Source organism: Artemia franciscana, chromosome 20 (genome assembly GCF_032884065.1).
Source record: "Artemia franciscana chromosome 20, ASM3288406v1, whole genome shotgun sequence".
Classification (NCBI taxonomy): domain Eukaryota; kingdom Metazoa; phylum Arthropoda; class Branchiopoda; order Anostraca; family Artemiidae; genus Artemia; species Artemia franciscana.
Genome location: NC_088882.1, coordinates 36,053,457 through 36,074,848, shown reverse-complemented (window position 1 = coordinate 36,074,848; position 21,392 = coordinate 36,053,457). Strand labels below are relative to the sequence as shown.

The following is a 21,392-nucleotide window of genomic DNA, read 5'->3' as shown; positions in this document are numbered from 1 at the left end:
AGTGGGTGATCGGATCTTAGTGAATTTTGATATTTAGAAGGACATCGTGACTGAGAGATCTTATTTTAAATCCTGACCGGCACTAAGCCTCTAAGTTTCCTTTTAAATAACTCTATTGATTCTTAGAATTTTTTAGAACTCATACCATATGAGCTCTTGGCTCTTAGCTTTTCTTGCCTTGTCACAGGTGCCATATGAGCTCTTAGCTCTTGTTTTAATATATTTTTACTTTGAATTTTAAATTAAATTCAAGTATTTGTGGGCATTAATCCATGGCTAATTGTAGAAAAAGCCAGGACAGGCAGTCCGATTGAGCGAGAAGCGAATCTGGCTTTAACAAAAATTTATATTTTTGGTCTTTTGACATCATTTTTGATGACATCATTCTTATACATTCTTGGGAAAGGCTTATGCCTACTGTGCCTCTCACTCAAACTATCAACTGTCCTACCTTTTTCTCCAATTATCCATGGATTCGTGGCAACTTGATTTTAATTAAACGCAAAATCAATGGACTGAGTCTGTTAGTTTTAAATTAAAATACAGTCGCCATCAACTCATGGCTAATTGGAGGAAATTTCAAGACAGATAGTCTGAGTGAGAGGCATAGCTGGCATAAGCCTTTTTCAGGAATGTATAAAATTGGTTTCATTTTCACTTGTTGATGGATAGTCTATCATCCATGCATCATCTTGGGCAAAAGTCATAGAATTTTAGGGATTATCAAGGTTTCTGGGTTCACTCATAACGGACAATGACTGGGCTTGTATGCGAAATGGGGACTGAATTTGCTTGGACTCACAGGCGAACAAGTGACCGAACCCTAATAGGCGGCCTGCTTAGAGTCTCAGGCAGATACTAAATTAATTACTTGTCCATTTGAAATACTTGTCCATTGTGCACAATGGTTATTTCGGGAATGTTGTAATTTTGTTGATTGTAAATTACAGCTTACCACGTTGAAAACTTTTCATGTTATCTGTTGCTGTGGTTACGAGGTAATGCTAAATCATAATTACTAAATCGTCAATTATTGGGATTATGAAATATTTATGAATACTAAATCGTGACTTTTTGTCTTTGCGATATATTTCCCTCTTGCATATTCACCTAAATATACTAATCGAAGAAATATTTTTGCATACTGTAGCTGATCTAATACCCTGAGTCCTGAATAGATTTGCACATAAGCGAGACGGTCTTTGTGTCCTTTTCCCGAAACATCCCCACAAACATTTCCCCAAACTTATTTTGATGATTTTTCATATATTCTCTTACATTTTTTGTATAATTCACCTTTTTTGTGCCTTTTTTAAGTTTTTAAACTTATTTGCAAACGTTTGTAAGGATACAATACCAGTAAACTCGTCTCAATCACAATTCAATCACAAATGTACTTTATGACACTTAAACTCACTCACTTTTTCCCGGCTTTCATATTTATTAGTCATTTGACAAGCAGATCATAGTCATTTTGTCAGCTATATTTACTGTCAACTCATTAAAGAACTTTATCCAGCACATTCATTATAACGACAATAGAGTGACTATTGCTGCCCCAGCAATTTTGTCGTGGCCCTTGAGACGGTGAGTGTATATTGATGACACAATGCAAACATCATATTTGTAGTCAGGGCAAAATACAAATCGGAGAAACATCGACAAAACTTTAACATCTCGTAGATATTCCCGTACCATGAGTCCTGGACAGGTTTGTACGTCTGGGTTAGGGTCTTTGGGCCCTTGCCTTCCTCAGAATCAACATATTTCCTTGACTTTACAATAATTCTCTTAAATTTTTGTTTTGATTCACCATATTGTTTTTTTTTGTCCCTTTCAAAACGAAAAAAAATGCTTGTGTTCTTGGGCCCTGGACATTGTACTTAATTAGCAAAACCCACTGGACAAAGTAATAAAGAAAGAAAAAAACGATTGTTTTAGTTAATGCTTAGCAATGGGTTTGATAGGAATTAAAAACTATTAGCACCACTATTAGCACCACTATTAGCACCACTATTAGCACCAACTATTAGCACCACTATTAGCACCACTATTAGCACCATTATTAGCACCAACTATTAGCACCACTATTAGCACCAACTATTAGCACCACTATTAGCACCAACTATTAGCACCACTATTAGCACCAAACTATTAGCACCACTATTAGCACCAACTATTAGCACCACTATTAGCACCAAACTATTAGCACCACTATTAGCACCAACTATCCAGCAAAACTATTAAAACCAAAACAAAATTAATTTATTGAAATATACAATCATTAAAAACCCAAGCTCAATCCAAACTGACATCTCCTAAAATAAAGCACACTGTTTTATTTTTAAATCTTTTTATTAAATTATAAAATTGTTATGACTGGGCTAATTCAGGCTGGGCTATTATGATTGGGGCTATTGTCTCAGGGTTCTGTGCGCCAAAGGCACGTGCGCATTTAACCTTCAATAAATGAGCTGTGGCAGGTGCCTGTGGCAGGTGTGTCCGAATTGTAATGCTGCGGCAAAGAGAAAACTTAGTTTATTTCCCCATAATCTTGCGGTAAAAAAACGTGTGCTTCAATCTCATTGGTTTATGTCGGTAACGTATTTAGTATATTAATCAAATTATTTACGTAAACGTGCGTCAAAAGCTATTTGACGCACATGGCTAGTTTTCCTACGCTCGTATGTGAGAGTTTCGGCCATTAAAAAGAAGTAATAGATATGTATCTTTTAATTGGCTCGTCTCAGTGAAATTTTAAGCCTGTAAAAACAGCAAAAAGTTTCGAGCAGCAACATTTTTCACTCTGTTTTCTTGGGGATTACTTTCTTGACAAGATTATTTCCTCTATTTCTTTGGGGTTAGACTAAACAAGAACATAATATAATTCTCATAATTGTTTCCAGGGTTATTCTTGTGCAGAATTGTATGAACAAGGCCTCAGTCAATCTGGTATCTACTATCTACTTATTAGAGACACGGCATTTTGGTACTTAAAAGTTTACTGTGATATGGAGACAGCTGGTGGTGGCTGGACGGTAAGTATTTTTTTTTTACAGAAGTCTCGAAAGATCGAGATTATTACCAATACCTTAGTGTTAAAACTGTGCTATAATTCCATCATTTATTATTATGACGCATATTATAACGTATTATTAGTATGACGTATTTTTATTATGACGTATCATTATGATGATGTATTATTATTATGACGTACTACTATTATGAAGTATCATTGCTATGACGTATAATTATCATGCCGTATTATTATTAATTACTAGCTGTTGGGGTGGCGCTTGGCGCCACCCCAACACCTAGTTGGTTGGGGCGCTTTGCGCCCCCCCAAGCCCCCCCGCGCGTAAGTCGTTACGCGCCATATTAGTTAAGCGCCATTGTAGTTGTGTCCCTATGTCCCACCTGTGAATATAGATATATATATATATATATATATATATATATATATATATATATATATATATATATATATATATATATATATATATATATATATATATATATATATATATATATATATATATATATATATATATATATATATGTTTTTAACTACGTAAAACTTGCGAATATACAACATTCTTTGCTGTCCCATTGTCTGTGCATATAAATAGATTTTCAGGTTTACCGACTCTTGAACATGCAACATATAATGGTCCATGGGAAAACAATCCGTATTCAGATCTATACCTCATGATTCTAATGATTGCCCTTGAGCTTTGTTGATGGTGATTGTTAATCGACCATTCCCTGAGTCGCCATCGTCATTTATATATCCCCCTGTGCACCCCGGCGTCCCCTTTGTAGTTATGTCCCTGTGTCCCGGTCGTCATTTATATTCCCTGTGTCCCGGTCGTCATTTGTGTCCCGGTGTTCCAGTCTGTGATTTCTCTTTGAGTGTCCCGGGCGTCATTTATATTCCTTGTGTCCCGGTGTCCCGGTCGTCATTTATATCCCCCTGTGCCCCCCGGCGTCCCCATTGTAGTTGTGTCCCTGTGTCCCGGTCGTCATTTATATTCCCTGTGTCCCGGTCGTCATTTGTATCCCGGTGTCCCGGTCTGTATATACATTCGTTTTTTAGTTTTGTTTTTCTCCTTTATTTTTTTCCTTTTTTCTTTTTTTTTCTTTTTTAGTTTATTTAGATTTTTAGATTTTTTAGTTTTTTTATTAGTTTTTAGTTTTTTTGTAGTTTTTACCATTTTTTTAGTTTTTTTAGTTTTTTTTTTACTTATGTCCTGGTCGTCATTTATACTCCCTGTGTCCCGGTCGTCATTTGTGTCTCGGTGCTTTGTTGATTGCTAATTTATATTATATTTATATTTATATTTTTTATATTTATTAATATTTTTTTAGTTTTCTTTTTCTCTTATTTTTCAGTTTTTTCCTTTTTTTTAGTTTTTTCTTTTTTAGTTTTTAGTTTTTTTTTGTTTTTTACCTTTTTTTAGTTTTTTTAGTTTTTTAGCTTTTTTAGTTTTTTTATTAGTTTTTAGTTTTTTTTTAGTTTTTGCCTTTTTTTTAGTTTTTTCAGTTTTTTTTAGTTTTTAGTTTTTTACCTTTTTTTAGTTTTTTTTAGTTTTTTAGCTTTTTTAGTTTTTTTCTTTTTAGTTTTTTTTGTAGTTTTTACCTTTTTTAGTTTTTTTTCTTCTTTTGTATTAGTGTGAAATAATTCAGACGTCATATGCGGACAAACACGACGTCACTCGACAGACAGACAGACAGACATAACCCACAAACAACTTATTTTTATATATATTTATTCATATATTTTTAGTTTTCTTTTTCTCTTTTATTTTTCACTTTTTTCCTTTTTTTTAGTTTTTTTCTTTTTTAGTTTTTAGTTTTTTTTAGTTTTTTACCTTTTTTTAGTTTTTTAGTTTTTTTATTAGTTTTTATTTTTTTTTGTAGTTTTTGCCTTTTTTTATTTTTTTCAGTTTTTTTGTTAGTTATTAGATTTTTACCTTTTTTTAGTTTTTTTTTAGTTTTTTAGCTTTTTTAGTTTTTTTTCTTTTTAGTTTTTTTGTAGTTTTTTCCTTTTTTAGTTTTTTTTTCTTTTGTATTAGTGTGAAATAATTCAGACGTCATATGCGTACAAACATGACGTCACCTGATCCACAGATCCACAGATCCACACACAGACAACTTATTTTTATATATATAGATTATTGACTTATTACTATCACAAGTCAATTTGAATATCCCTCATCTATGCAGATAAGAAAAGATAAAACTATTGCTGGCTCAAATGGGGTCGAATTGATGTTCCAGTTGTTGGGTCATTTTTGTAGGGACAAGTGGAAAGCTAGTCACCCAGCCTTTGGCGGGGGGAATCGAACCCTGGTCTCTGTATTGCCGAACAGAGCATCAATCTACTGAGCTACAACAAGGTAAATCTATGTAGAAGGAAGAAAAATACCCAATAATTAGTCTAAATTACTTTTACTAAATAATTTATTAGACTACACTGCCTTTCCATTAATGAAATCCAACAAATGAGACTATATAGAAAATGGGTATAATATTTTGAAACAAAAGAGTGGATAAAACAAAAAAAAAGCAACCAACTTTAAATTATAAAGAAATCCAAACTAATACTGAGTTACAGATCTAGACAGGGAAGGAAGTGCAATTTCCTGAGAGACAAATAAACCCGCCTTTTTTAAGCCTTATTTGTTATTTTGTGAAAAATAGTCAAGCCAGTTAATGGAACAAAAAATTTTTAGTGGCAACATTTCTTACAAGTAATACATCTCTGTTTGTCTGTGGTTTTCATAGAAACCAATGAATTGTTAACTGAGCTCTCACATGTATTTTCTCGTATTGAACTCTGACCATTGTCGCTAATTTACTATCAGTCTTTGACTCACTGGACTTTCTTGAAAGAGCGTTGTGCAACAATGACCGTTAGAATGGTCTTACTTATTAAGACTATTCTAACAGCTCAAGACGGCACAAAGCCGTCTAAAAGCAGCGCAGTGGAAAGCTGTACCGACTTATTTGCTATATCTACGTAAACAAATGCAATTCCTTAAGAGAAAGGGCCTTGGGACATGCAGTTTTACCATAGGTTTAGCGATTCGCCCCCCTGATTAGGAAAGAATATAAAATTCTGAAAAACTATTGTAAACAATCCGAAAATACTTGCTTATATGATTTCCAAAAGTGCTTCATTTTACTTTACCCCCTCATTCCTAATAGTCAAATATGTAACCCAAAATATATATTTGCCCGTGAAGCTTCCAATCCCTTCATATCGTCAAGGTCACTTGTGTTTCGTTAAATTAGTTTGAAGAAAAGTGTCACGTATGGATTTGCAAAAACGTTTAATTTAAATCTTCTCTAATTTAATTCAATTTCCCCATCAACATTCACTGAAATTTTCAACTTAAATACCCTTGACCATTCCTGCGATATTTTTTCTGATTACCTGGATGCACATAGTGTATTTGATTTAGCCCAGCTATTCTTTCAAGTTTCTCTGAAAGTTTCAACTTAACACTCTTAGCTGTTCCTGAGATATGGCTGATACACCCTTATGATAACCTGGATGGATGTAGGGTCTTTTGACTTATTTCAACATTACCCTCAGCATTCCCCGAAATTTTCAACTTTATACCCTAAACCGCTCTTAAGGTTTTCTAAGTACATCCTTTTGAAAACCTGGATTCACATAGTGTCTTTTGATTTATTTGAGCATCCCCTTGTGTGTTCCTCGAAAGTTTCAACTTAATACCCTTAGCCGTTCTCGGCTTTTTGGCCATCTGGGTGCAAATAGTTTCACATAGCTCCCCAAGGTTGTGGGGGGTCAATTCATCCCCAGAGACATACTTATTAAACCTTTTAACTAAACTGAACAAATTGGTTATCCCAAAAATTTTGATGAGATGTATTTAAGAAAGAAAGGGCATGGGAGTATTTTTCCTTCAATCTTTACGGTTCTTAAAAAGGGCATTGGAATTTTTAACTTCAGTTTGAATGAGCCCTCTCCCGATCTTCTTCTAGCATATGTTCGATAAGATCACCCTTCGGGAAAAAAGCAAATAAACACACATTACTATTCTTTCTTTTGCCAAAAAAATACAATATTCCACATCTTTATAGACAGGATTTTGAAATCTCCACAATAAGGTTCTCTGATATTTTAAACCTGATGGTGTGATTTTCGTTGAGATCTCGTGACTTTTTAGTTGTGTTTCTCCTCTCTTTCGAAAATCAGGCAATTACTTTCTGACCCATAGCTTTTTGATGAATGACATCAATATCAATGAGTCGTGTATATCTGGAGTCAACAAAAAAACAGTGCTTTGATGTATTAATTGTAATAAAAATTCCATTTTTTTAAGTTTCGGCTACTATTGGGCTGAGTCAGTCCTTGCTCACTGTTCGTTACCACGAACTGCTTCCGCTCTAATATTGGAAAAAAAAACTAGCCTCAGAACACTAAAAATATTGGAAAACGCGTTCGAAAAATTAAATCTTGAAAAAATGGGACCCAATAATAAAATTTTCTTGGGGAACACCTTTTTAGGAATTCATCCCGGGAACATTATTGTTACATAGTCGTTTTTAGAAATTGAATTCAAAATTATAGTTAGCACAAAAAGAATCTTATAGTTTGAATACTAAATTTAAAATTTAGCATTTTTAAAGTTTCGTTGAATAAGTACGGAGGCGATTTGGTCTTTCATTCACTGTCATGAATACACTAATCGTGTCACACTAGTCATGAACACACAAATTAGTGCCCTCGGAGAGGGCACTAATTTGTTGTGCAATCGCAAAAGGTTGTCTTACTGTATTACTTGAAAAAAATAAAAATTGTTTGGTATATGACCGTACCTACCTCCTTCCACTTCATCCAGGTATGGGATGAGTTTTTGAATTAAAATGGAACAGTTGTGGGCATCAAGTCATGGCTAATTGTAGAAAAGGCCAAGACAGTTCAATTGAATGAGAGGCAAATCTGGCAATAACCCCCCCCCCCTTATTAGGATTCTATAAAAATGATGTTAGTTCATTTGTGAATAGATATGTCTGTCTATTATCCGTCCATGCGTCATTGCTAGGGCAATAGAACCAAGGTAGATAGTCATAGAGCTAAGATAGTAATAGAACCTATAGTGATAGAACCTACTCCACTCCCCAGTATGGGGAGCGGAGTTTTCCATATAGATTCGGAGTTAAAATTCTGCAGATTTGGATTCTAGCATTGGAAACTAAACTGATTTTTGAAAACACTTGCAAAGAATTTTGAAACCAAAATATTACAGATATGGGGCAAACTCAAAAGTCTCGAGATCTCGGAGAGGGCACTGACCATCTACCCCATCGGCCAGTGAGCTTGTGATATGGGTATTATTCCATGACCAATATATAGAGAACCCCCTTGGCTAAACAAAAAAATTGAATTGTGTCTGCCGCTTGATCCGGTTGCTGTTTTGACCTTACTAGGGCCAAATTGTCAGTTGTGCACAGTGGCGCTGATATATTCCTTATCTTAAAATATTAAGTTATATACTATAATTAATGATTAGTACCAGGAGACCGAGATTCGCTCGCTTAAAAGAAAGAAAAACTATATTGCCGTTTTTGAGAAAAAGTTATCGATAAATAAATAAATACCCGATCATTAATCGTTTAAGGAAGTAAGATATAATAGTCAAAGGGTATCCTGGAACGAAACATAAATAAATATATTTCGGTAGTATAAGATGTTTATTTCTAAGTGCCACTATCACAAGCCCCGAATGGCCGAATTTAGACTTTGGACTTGATTGAACAAAGTTTTTCCACACAACCAGTTTATTTCAAGGAAAAGTAAAGAGCTCCATTTAGCCAAAAGTGAGCAGAAATGAATTTAAATAATCTTTAAAGTGTAAAACTACCAAAAATCACTATTATTAGACAAATGAAAGCCAAAACGAACAGAAATTAAAATAAATAACCGAGTCAAACTCAAAACGAGCAAAAATAACATGAGTAGGGCTGAAAACCCCGTGCTTTCTCAAGACCAGAACATTTACTTTTTATTTTACTATTACAATTTGCAATTTACTGAAAAAAGATCGCGAATTATCAGTTTAACATATATATATATATACTGAGACTTATTCCTCAAAGTTTTGATAATTTTTATTTATTAAAGTAAAAAAGTCAAAACATTTAATTTTGTTTTGGTAAAAGTGCAAATTATGTACTGTTCTTGAGAAGGCATGAGGGTTGTCGGTCTCTGCTTGACAACCTGTGCAGGCATTGTGGGTGTTGATTTAGTTTCATACAATTTCAATAAATTCCAAATTTTTCGCCTTAGTACCCTTACTTTTAATAGCAGCAGTCGTAGCAGTAGCAGTAAAATTGATAGTATTAGCGTTAGCTTTAGTGGCAGTAGTAGTAGAAGAATCATTAATTGACAGCAGTTGGAGCAGTAGTTGGATTAGGATGCAAATATTATCGGTTTTTCTACATCCCCACAACAAGCCCTGTTATTTTCAACTTCACACTTCAAATTGTTCCCAAGATATTTCTGTTACGCCCTTTTGACAACCTGCATACAGATGGTATTTTGAGATTCAGTTCATTTTTTCCCATTCAAAATTCCTTGAATTATTTGTAATAGCAGTTGTCCTAGTAGTAGCCGCAGTATTAAAATATTGCCAAATTTCCTGGAATTTTCTGCTTAATACAATTACCCATTGCAATAACATTGCGAATATGTAATTTTGATAACATGTTAGTTCATTTTTGTCTCAGTGCTCTAGCCTTACAAGTAGTTTTAATAGAATTAGTAGTTGAAGTAATAGCAGTAGTAGTAGTAATAGCAGTAGTAAATACAGCAGGGATAGTAGCATTAGTAGTAGCGTGCTCATATTGCCTTTTGGTCAGATGATCTTCCCCTGCCAGCATTCTATAAGGTTCCAACTGAATGCCCTAGTCAATTCTTGAGATACACTCTTTTGACAATTTTCATGCTCATAGCGTCTTATCGTTTATTTCAAATTTCCCCTTAATATTGTAGATGGAGTAGTGTGGTAGTTGTAGTAGTAGTGGAAGCATACAAACATTGCCTTTTTGATCATCTCCCTTATCGTTTCTACTAAGTTACAAATTAATATGCTCAATCCCTCTTGAGTTAGGCTTTTTTGATAATCCAATAACATATACAAAATGTAAACAATGAAGGAATTTTCTTGAGGACTGTGGAGAGGTTGACATCCCCAAAGACATAATTACTGTTCTTTCAACAGTGCTGAACAAAACAACTCTCTTAAAATTTTCATCAAATGTATTTTGGAGAATGATAGGCTTTGGAGTGGGAATGGTTACCCTCCATTCACTCCATTCACTTTAGAACTTCCAACTTCCAATCAAATAAACGCATTCCGATCCAAAATTTATGCGACCACCCGTTCTATAAAAACTTTATATTCCCCGGAGCATAACTCAAAACCCCTGCCCCTGGGCTCTGGGGGGTTGTGTCCACCCTGAAGACATCGCTATATGCTCTTTGGACTATTGCGAACACAGTGGCTATCTCACAATTCCTATTGGATGCGTTTGGGGAAAAGGGGAAGTAAGGAAGGGGTTGGGGCTGGTTGCCCTCCATCATTTCGGCTCTTGAAGGGAACTAGATATATTTCCTTTTAACAAAATGAGCTTCATCTAAAGTTCCGACGACCACTCCTTCTATAAAATTTTATATACCCCAGCAGCTTAAAAAGCAACCCTTGTCCCCAGATTCTGAGGGGAGGGGGGCTGTGTCAATGCCAAAGGCATTTTTGTGTGATATTTGGTCTATGTTTCGAACAAATGGCTATCCCAAAATTTCTTTCAGATGTGTTTTGGGAAAATACTACGGGAAGGGAGGGGTAGCTGCCCTCTGATTTCTTTGACTCTTAAAAAGAGCGCCAGAACTTCTGACTTCTAATCCAATGAGCCCCTTCCAAAGTTTATACGACCATCCTTTCTATAACACCTGATATGCCCCCAAGGTCTAACTTACAATTCTTCTCCTGGGGGCTTTAGGGGGGGGGATATGTCATCCTCAAATACATAATTTCTGAATCTTTGAACTACTCTGAATAAAATTTCTAGGTCAAAAGTTGGATTGAGTGTGTTTGGGTAAATGATGGGCGTGGGGGGGGGGGGCTGGCTGCCGTCCAATCACTTTCAACCACTAAAAATGGCACTGGCCCTTCCAATTTATAATTGAATGAGCCCTTTTTAAAGTTTTTACAACAACTCCTTCTATACGGAGTGCCCAGGTCTAGAAAAAATAATAATACGTTGTGCCCACATCGCTACAATTGCTCGTAAGATAAGACCACAGTCCGTAGAGTAATTCCCAATGGAATGAGCCCCTTTTGAAGTTTCTACGACAACTCCTTCTAAACAAAGCACCCTGGTCTAAAAAAGAAAATAAAAAACAAGATAACATACATTATGCCCACAACACTCTTTACTTAGGCAGTGCTTTTGTGCTGCCTATGATCTTTGGCCTATTTTTTAAATAAATGGCTATCTCGAAATTTCTATCAGGTACATTTCTGGAAAATAAGACGTGTGGGGGGGAGGGGGTAGCCTCCTGTCCATCACTTTTGAGTCTTAAAAAGGACATTAGAACTTCTGATTACCAGTCCAATGAGCCCCCTCCTAATTCTGTGTGACCACCCTTTCTATAAAAACCTTATATCCCCCAAGGACATAACTTGTAACCCATTCCCTGAGGTTTATGGAAGAGTTGTCAACTTGTCATCTTCAAAGACATAATTTCTGTGCCTTTCAACTATACTGAACAAAAGGGTTATCTGCAAGTTTTGATTAAATGTATTTGGAGAAATGATGGGTGGGGGGTTGGTTGCCCTCCAATCACTTTCGACTATTAAAAAGGCCACTAGCCCTTTCAACTCTCATTCAAATTCGCTCCTTTCAAAGCTTCTGCAATAACTTTTATGCGAAGTGCCCTGGTCTAAAATAATATAGCATCGATCTTATCATAGGCAGCGCTATTGCACTGCCTATGATAAGATATAATAGTCACAGGCCATTCTGGAATAAATCGAAAATAAATGCATATTGTTAGGCATGGTCATTTGGAGTTTAAGACTTGACTTAATTGGTTTAATAATGACATTAAGGACTAGCCATACTGGGGAGCTTTAAACATACATTGTTGAGACCAGATTTGACCTTATTTTGATTCATGTATAAGACGATTAGAAGAGACCCCGTCTACCTCTCCTTTTGTGTGAGCGGCAATCCCACAGCGGAGACCAAGATGAATAAGGTGAATAGAATGGTGGTGTACTAGGCTTTATTAGTGGCCCTCTCTATCTCTCTTACGTTTGTTATCCCAAGCTGATTCAAGTTCGTATGACGCTAATTAAATCATTATAACCCTAATTAAAATTAAGAACTACTAAAAGTGTTAATCTTCTCAATCTAATTTAGGCAACCACCTTGACTTTCTTTCAGTAAAATACGAGTCTTTTCATAGCCCTAAAGGGGAAAATAGTTGCCCTTGTCTTATTGTGGAACATGACCTAGAATAAATACTTTTAAAATAGTGATAATACCACGCCCATTCTTATTCACGAAAAAAAGTGTCTTTTTTATGTTATTCGTGTCTTTCTCTGTTCAACCTATTAAGATCAAGGTTACACAAATTCAAAGAACATTGTCTTCCGGAAGGCAATTCGTATAGGGCTCAATAATGAAGCATTTCATATATGATTATATTGTGTGTATCCTTGACTCATTTACTAACAGGACTAAAATGATCTGACGCATTAATTATGAAGACAATAGCTCTTTGAATCGTCGATATGTCATGGTTGCAGTGTTAGCTGCAACTTAGTAAAGACTGAACCACGGATAATTGTAACTGAAAATGAAATAGTTCATTTTGTGAGAAATTCGCTAATAAGTCTCGAATAATCTCGTTTAAAACTAATCAGGAATGATAACTATTATCTTTATTATATATATATTAATATATGCTCGTAGGTTACGCTGTACAGGAAAAAGTAAGGTATAAGCCTAGAAACGTAGTTAAAACATTTTGACTGCGATTCTAATATACTGTACCCCCCCCTAATTTGTCACAAAAGTTTGTCACAATAGTGACGAATTATAAAATACATGGGAAATGTATAATTTGGGCTATATAGCTGCGCATTAGGGGTGGAGGTTGGGGCTAAAGTATACTGGAATGACAGTCAAAAATGTTGAGTGCAATTTTTCTACATAATCTGAAGCAACAATTGTATTCTTAACATGTTTCCTTCTCAACTTCCTCAATCTTATGCTTATGCCCTAAGATTATGTAAGATACGTAACATATCTAAGATACGTAAAGTAATAACAAAAACAAATTTTCAAGAGTTTAAAAGAAAGTTTGAAACCTTATCGAGAGCGGTGGTAGTAATGATAAAAATTACCTATTATATATTTGAAGGGGGAGGGGGATACTATTACTACGGGTGTGTAAAGATCAACCACCAGTAGTGTAAATAAAGAGGAGGGAGGCTCCCTCTTAACATATATTAAATAACTCGCCTAAACCTTTTTTTCCAAACCTACCCGGGTAGGAGGAATAACCAACAGCGGGCGTAGAAAATACAGCTTACTTTTATTGACCAAAATGTCAAATCGAACAACTTAAACGTTAAGTTAAATGAACTTTTGCTGAGCTCCTGACTAGTACGAATTAATTAAAAAACACATGCAAAGACAAAAATTAAGTTCGCCTTCTACTTTTTACTATCTTGAAAAATGGTTAAATTAGGAAAATGAAACTTTCAGTAATGAATCCAAGGCTAAAACCTGTTTGGGGGAGATACTGCCAAGATACTTTGTTAATCCTTTTCACATTTTTAGGTTTTAGAAATTTGCTTATTTGACAGGTCTATACCTACAGGAACTTTGAAAAAGTATTTTACCATAATTTTTTGTTTTTTGTTTCTTTTTCTCTGGTTTTAGCTTTGAAAATGCGGTTCTTGTCATTTGAGTAGAATTTTAAGGCATATCTATGTTGTTTTTTGTTTTTTTGAAGTTTTTTTCCTGAAATATTTGTATTGAAAAAAAATTGTCAAACTGGAAACTCTTTTCTTGTAACTCATTTAAACAAGAAATCTATTTCGTAAAGTTTCACTTATATAACACAAAAATTTTTAAAGTCGCAATGGTCAGTACCCTGTAAGAAGAGTAGAGAAGGAGAAGGAGAAGTAGAGAAGGTGTAAGGAGAAGGAGTAGAGATTGGTGCTTCAAAATACCTTTCCAGGCCATTCTTCAGTCTGGACATCCACGCTGAAAGTTTCATTCTTTTTTTAACTTAACCTCTTTCCAAGATAGCGAAAAGTAGTTTATTTTCTTGTTTAAAGTTTTTAAAAGGAGTTTTATCAGAGACTTTAAAGAGCGATTAGAGTAACTTATACTATCGGAAGCGGTACCGCTTCTTCTGTAACTTCTGTAACTATAGCGGTACTTCTGTAACTATACTTCTGATAGTTAGGTCAGGGGATCAACAGTACCCTAAAACCATGGTTTAATACCCTTAACCAGGAACTTTCATCTACCCACAAGGAAAGCCATAGAAAATCATATTTTGGCCTGGGTAGCATTGATGTGTCTGTTTTTGTAGCTTTTTCCTTGTTTCTGTCCAGCGTTAGTATGCCACTTGAGTATCGTAGCAAGATCTATAAGGGCTTATTTGAAAGCTAGTGCTTACATCTACGTGCTTTCTATAAACTTGTATTAGTATTAAAATGTTGGTATTAAAATGAACATAGGGGTGCATTCAGAATTTCAATTTGAAGGAAAGAGAAAAGCTTAGAGAAAACGTAAGAAATAGGCAAGTTAAATAGGGAGTCCAAAATTAGGCGATTTACTTGGAAAATCGAAATTTTATTGACATAAAAAGTTGTTGTAGATTATTCCATTTGGGTATAGCGCATCGAATTTTTTTTTTTTAATAGTTGTACATTTCTTAATTAGCTATTTTCTTTGCGTATTATGTCCTATTGTCTTTTTCTGATCATTTTTTATCGAATAAATATCACATCATATGGGAAATACAGGAAAATATGGAGTAAACCTTAAAGTTTTGATTTCAAGGACGGTATCTTTTCTAGGGAGGAATTGGAATTGTTTTGAGGCACCACTCCATTCCCCCTACAGTTTCTACTGCATATTGGACTAACAGTTAACTGCTGTTCTTACCATCTCCGTATTTACATAATTTTCGAATTTTATCTTGCAAAATAAAATAGAAAAATTAGAAATAATTCATAGTAACGTCTAATTATCCGCATTCGTCGAAAGTCTTATGAAAAAGAACTCGAGGAAAGGGTAGCTGAATTGCAGAGTATCAACACTTCTCTTCTGTAGAGTTCTTTTTTGCGATCAGGGTTGTCTGCCTGAAAAACAATAAGTGATAATTTTTTTTTTTATTCACTTTTATATGGAGAAGAAAAATCTATACAAAGTTTGCAAAACTTACTTCAATGCTTCGGAAAAAAGCAGAAATAATACGTTTTTCTAGCTTACTAAATTATTAGAAAAAGAAAGAATAAAGCTCTCCTACTTCTAAAGTAAACTTCTTAGGGATCTTATGAGATTGGATTCATGTCAAACCAGGGGCTCATCCAAGGAGCTGGATAGGGGCACATATCCACCCAGAAGGTCAAACATTGTACTTATTACAGGATATTTATAATTAATAATATTTATACTTACTAATAATTATAATTACTAATATGGGTAACTTGTAAGATCGCGAACTGGCGCTAGTGTCGATAAAATAGAACCATCAACGCCATCTAGCATCTGGCAGTACTTGGCATTTTTTCCATGTGATAATATGCATAATTAATTTAACTAGTGTAATTTTTAAAATTAGGGTAATAATAAGTCTGATATCAGTTCCTGACAGAAAAACGATTACAAAGCTTGAAAAAATGCCAAGTGTTGCAAGACGCTAGATGGCGCTGATAGTTTTTTGGTGACCCAAACTCTTTTGGGCTATACTGTCGTTTTAGGCCATACTATCCTCAGTTTATTTTGATTTTTAGGTGATACAGCGAAGAGACGACTATGGAGAAAGCCGTGAGAACTTCAATCGAAACTGGGACGATTATAAAGCGGGATTTGGGGATCCTTTGCGAGAATTTTGGCTTGGTAATGAAAATATTTACATGTTAACAAATGTGGAGGACTACTCACTAAGAGTGGATTTGGAAGATTTTGAAGGTAAAGCTCTAAAATTACAGACGTTCAAAAAAAACGTCACCCCTGAATTACTTTCGGAGGGTCACTTATAAATAGTAAGTCCGAATTGTGGTGGACCTTGCGAAACGTGGCAGAACTGTGCACCACATGTGGCACTTCAAGATGTACATTGAGGTGGGATAGTGACCAACTGCTCGTTACTTTATACATTGAGTAAAATTTTTGGTAGCTACCCATTAGAAATACGGACTATGTGCAAGGGCGTCATTGCAAGGGGGCTAAGGGGAGTAGTTGCTCCCAATAATGCGGAGAAAATTAGTTTTTACCCCATGCCCCTCTACTATCCACATAATGACCCCCCTTATCCCCATCCCCCAGTAAAATACTTCAGATGTGCCCCTGCCTGTGTTTACCCAGATATCCAAAGGGTGTTAGGGTTTTTTCCGTCTTGAAAATTTTTTTGGGATGACGGTACGCACGTAAGCATTTACACATGCATAATGCCTGATATACGGTGGTGTAAGCATTTACTGCTAAAAGCCAAAAAAACAAAAGAAAAATTAAACAAAAATGTGGCCTAGCACTGTATAAGAAAGGGAATATTGACCCAGTGCTGCATAAGGAACTGCTCAAGGAAGGAAGGGAAGGATGGCAATTTCATGCGAGCCAATATTCGATATAGTCATTACAAGCGAATCCAGCTGCTGTATTTAAGTTTTTGATTTTATTTTGGTTTTATCATTTGGAAACTGGCCAAAGAGCAGAATTTTAGTCCCCATTCCCTCTGCTGTATTCCCTCCTACTAATGAAATAATGCTTTGTTAAAGCTTAAGGCCCGTGCATACCGTAATTTCCAGTTTTTATTTTTCATTGAAATTTTTATACAGTGTTAAACAGTTTTAATGGTGAAAAACGACACCTTTCACGAACTGCTGACTATTGGTTCATACTTACTAGGCGCAGAGTTTAAAGAATTCAGGAACTTAACCTTCCTGATCGACATCACAGCTAAGGGATCATTGACTTTATAACGTGCTGATACTTGTCGGTTTCTTCGAAAGAGGGGGGACAGGTATTTTACAGACTTGTAAAACATACTATTTTTCTCATCAAAAGTAGAAGTAGGACAGAGAGGTGACAGGGCTGATACATGGGGGGGGGGGGTTAAGTATTGTAAATTCGTGCAAGAATACGGCGGTTATATAGTAGATCGCCTGACAGAATTGTTCCAGACGCTTTTCGGATCTTCTCTTTAAATTCATTTATATCCAGGTTTTTTGATGTGGGGATGGGATTATTTAAACTGAAATCCCAAAATATAAATTAATTAAGAAACAAATCTATTTTTGCAGCGTTGAAGTGTTGCAAATTTATTACCACCACACTGATTACCAATTGACTAGAAAATCGCCCTCCCCCCTCTGTAACATATTTCGGTGGTGTCTTTGATTCCGGGTATCCATTTACCCTAGGTTATGAGGAAAAACAATCAGGGTCTGATGAGATACTCCTATACTCTGAGATACCTACCATCTTAAAAAAAAAAAAAAAAAAAAAAAAAAAAAAAAAAAAAAAAAAAAAAAAAAAAACTCGAGCTATTAAATTTGGGTTTGAAGTAAAATAAATCAGAAATGCCAAATGCATTTTTTAAAACAACTACCGCAATGATTAAACCCAAGATGCCAACTACTTCAATGTGAAAATCTCAAGTTCATAATTCACTACTATTCAATGTGAAATTTTATTAGTAGTTTCCACTCAAAACCACCATACAGATTGAAATTTATGGTTTTTGTTTAATTATATCATATTACTATCTAACATAAATACGATAAAGTATTTAAATTTCTCACGGATAATATTATGAGTGAAGTTAGATGAGTTCATTACTGACTCCACTCTGAATAGGTCCCCTGGAAAACAAAAAGACATTAAAATTATATTGCAAGAGGAAAACGAGAAATGTTCTCATTTATATTCTGGTAAGAGTATAACTTGTCGCTGCCTCCCCCTCCCCTGAACCTCTCCTGGCTGAACTGTTAGAGCTCTTGACATGAAGCATAGAGTGTTTTTCCTGTTAAAGAAAGGACCTCAGCATTTGAAAAAAATTATCTTTTCGGCCATCGTTTTTCAATTTTATCTGAAATCTACACACAGAGAGTGCAATTTGTTGGGGTGTACACACGCAAACCCTAAGCTGTAAAAAAATAGGATAGTAGAATAAATAAAGGTTTCTGGTCCCTAATATTTTCAAAGCTTAATTATATAAAAAAATATTAAAAAAATAATGTTTTCTAAATATAATCCTATTCTTGAAACGGACTGTAAAATACGCGCAATAACAAGAACTGCTCATTGATGTAAAGCCCGCTATGGTTATTTCTAACTCACTGCAGCATCAAACGACCTGAGAAGGATACAGTTATGAGCGTTTCTTTTCCATCCCAATCAATTCAAAACTTCACTCTTTACTATCTCCTATGAAGCTCTAATTTCCTTTAAATCCTTCCTCTTTCCTATTTGGGCTGGACCTGTTTTTCCTTTGACCCTAGTCTGATGGCCAAAAGTACAACCTTTGGCAATCTGCCATCCTTCATCCATAAAAAGTGGTCTAGCCTTCTGAACTTTTCTTTCATTGAAACCTTATGATGTGGGTCCAAACTCCATTTTTTTTGCACAGCTTATTTTTTTTATTTATGATCAGTCAAACAAGTACCTAAGACTGTCACTAGACGGCCTCCTCCCCCCTAGACAACTCCAATTTCCTTTAAATCCTTCCTCTTTCCTACTTTGGCTGGACATGTTTTTCTTACGGCCCCAGACTGATGGCCAAAAGCACAATCTTTGGCAATCTACCATCCTTCATCCATAAAAAGTAGCCTAGCCATCTGAATTTTTCTTTCATTGATACCTTTGCGCAGCTTATTGTGCATGTACGGAAAGTCAAACACTTACCTAAGGCTGTCCTTAAACGGTTCCCCTGAAAAGCGGGCTCATTACTATGAAAAATTACCCTGTCTCATCCATTATAAACTTTTCTAGCTCGTGTCGCCTGACTATTTAGGATTTATTTGGCGGGAATGCCATAGCCTGTCCGATATCCGAATAAATTACAGGAAACTAAAAGGCGATACCTTCTTTCCTAAATTTCTTAGAAAAATGTAACTTCTCTTTTTTTATGTCAGACATAGAAATAATTTTTTTTATGAAAATTGTTGACACATCTAAGATCCTCTATTAATTTTTACCAAAATTGCTTCGAAAGCTTCCTGTGGTTCTGACAAATTTTCCTAATAGGCCCTATGTCTTTCACACCGTAAACAGACGCTGAGACTCGTAAAATGACATTTGTGGTATCGAACATCCTTAGAATGAGCAGAATTTTCTTTTAAATTTCTAAATTACTTTTAAAAGTTTTAAGGCTTCCAGGAAAGAAAAGCTACTAAAAATTTCTAGCATACCTGCTGGAAAAACGCCAAAAAATCAGGACAAAACAAATGCCACTTGATCAATTTGGTAGCTTCGAGAGTTCCCGTGATGCGATAAGCTTTGATTGAATACTTTGCGAACACAATTTCACTGTATCTTTCCATCAAATTTCATAGTCAAACCACAAAGTATCTATAGCTTTCGATCATAAGTAGTCCTCTGGGAAAATTTGCTGATGGACAACTTTTGTCTTTGAGACAGTTAGCTGTGGCATAATTTTGAAAAAAATTCTGGGGGGGGGGGTGGTAAAGTAGGAGCCAATTTTCCAAAATAAAGTGAAAATAAGAGTACAAACTATAAAAAGACATTTGGTCCCATAAAGGTGCTATTTAGTAATATTAAATTACTATAAATGCGCTTTATTGTACTATACACGTAGATATATACTAATGAAACTGATATGTTTCTGGTGATGCTTCAATTATGCAGGTTTTGACAAGATTTAGGTCCGAGTTGTAGGTCCTAACTTTGACAAGATTTTGAAAGAAACTAAATTGCACCGGAGGGAGGGGCAGACCGAGGTCTGGGGGAGGGGAAAACCAAGGTCTAGGATGGGGAGTTGCCCTCCTGTCCCATAGAAAATTACATCCCTGACGGTCAGACGACATTAAGGCTTGTAAAATGATTTTTAAGCTATCGAATCCTTTTCAAAGCATCTTACTCAGCCTTCCGAAGCGCCCATGCTCGAGAACCATACTTGACCACTGCCATTATTATAGCTTCCAATATTATAATCTTAGTTCCCAGATAACTCATTATCAATTTAACATCAATGTAGATTATCGATAACAACCCAATTCAGCATCCCTATTTTCTAGGAAGCAGAAGATTTGCCGAATATTCCAGCTTTAAACTATATTCGGAAAGAGAACAATATAAACTAGAGATTGGAGGCTACAGTGGGGATGCCGGTGACTCTTTGAATGATCCATGGTATGGATCGAACTTGAGCCCCTTTTCAACGTACAACAAGTAAGATTTTTTTTAACACATTAGAACCATAAAAAAAAACAAAGTAAAGGAGGTACAAAGTGAAAGCATGATCTGAGCGATCCGAGGTGTCTTTTCAAAATCCCTTTTAAACAAGAAACTTTCTTTTGATGCCTTAGAACTCTACATAATCTACGGAAGGAAACTTATAACCAACTTAAAGGCCTTGAATTGGGAATCCAACTTCATTTCCTACTATACTCTGAGTATTTCCCAGTATGCCTTCACTTCAAAACTCAGTTCAAGTATCCTTGGATATGGCCAAAACTCCCAATGAAGAACAAGATAAACTTAGGACCTTTGAAGTAATTTCTAAATACTTGATATATTTCAGGAATTTTTTTTCTTAATTCTGTTTTATATATACATATATATTTATATATATAGAAACCATTAAGGAACTGCATTTTGCTGAATATAACTTTTAATTGTTTATTGTGGATGTTTTGTTGATATGATGTTCCCGGAGGAAAAGTATAATATTTGATGTTCTTTTGTATTTATGGTTTAGTGTGGTGGTACTAGTGATGCCGGTGACCAAGTGTCCTTTTTGTTTTTAAGGATTATGTTGTCTCTACCTCCCCCATGGACAAGCTTTGCTTTTTAGGGAAATTAGCAATAATTTTTGGTTTATTTGTTTTCTGTGGAGTCCTTTTCTCTCTCTCACTCTCTATACG

The 21,392-nt window shown here is 35.2% G+C and overlaps 1 protein-coding gene across 1 annotated transcript in view; it reads left to right on the top strand.

The window, feature by feature from the left end:
* LOC136040197 (angiopoietin-2-like) overlaps positions 1-21,392 on the top strand; it is a gene marked incomplete in the record, with an annotated part of 69,646 nt that overhangs the window by 43,077 nt on the left and 5,177 nt on the right. Inside the window, 3 exon segments of the mRNA XM_065724347.1 lie at positions 2,907-3,038; positions 16,080-16,257; positions 20,544-20,697. Coding sequence (XP_065580419.1) covers positions 2,907-3,038; positions 16,080-16,257; positions 20,544-20,697 — 464 coding nt within the window.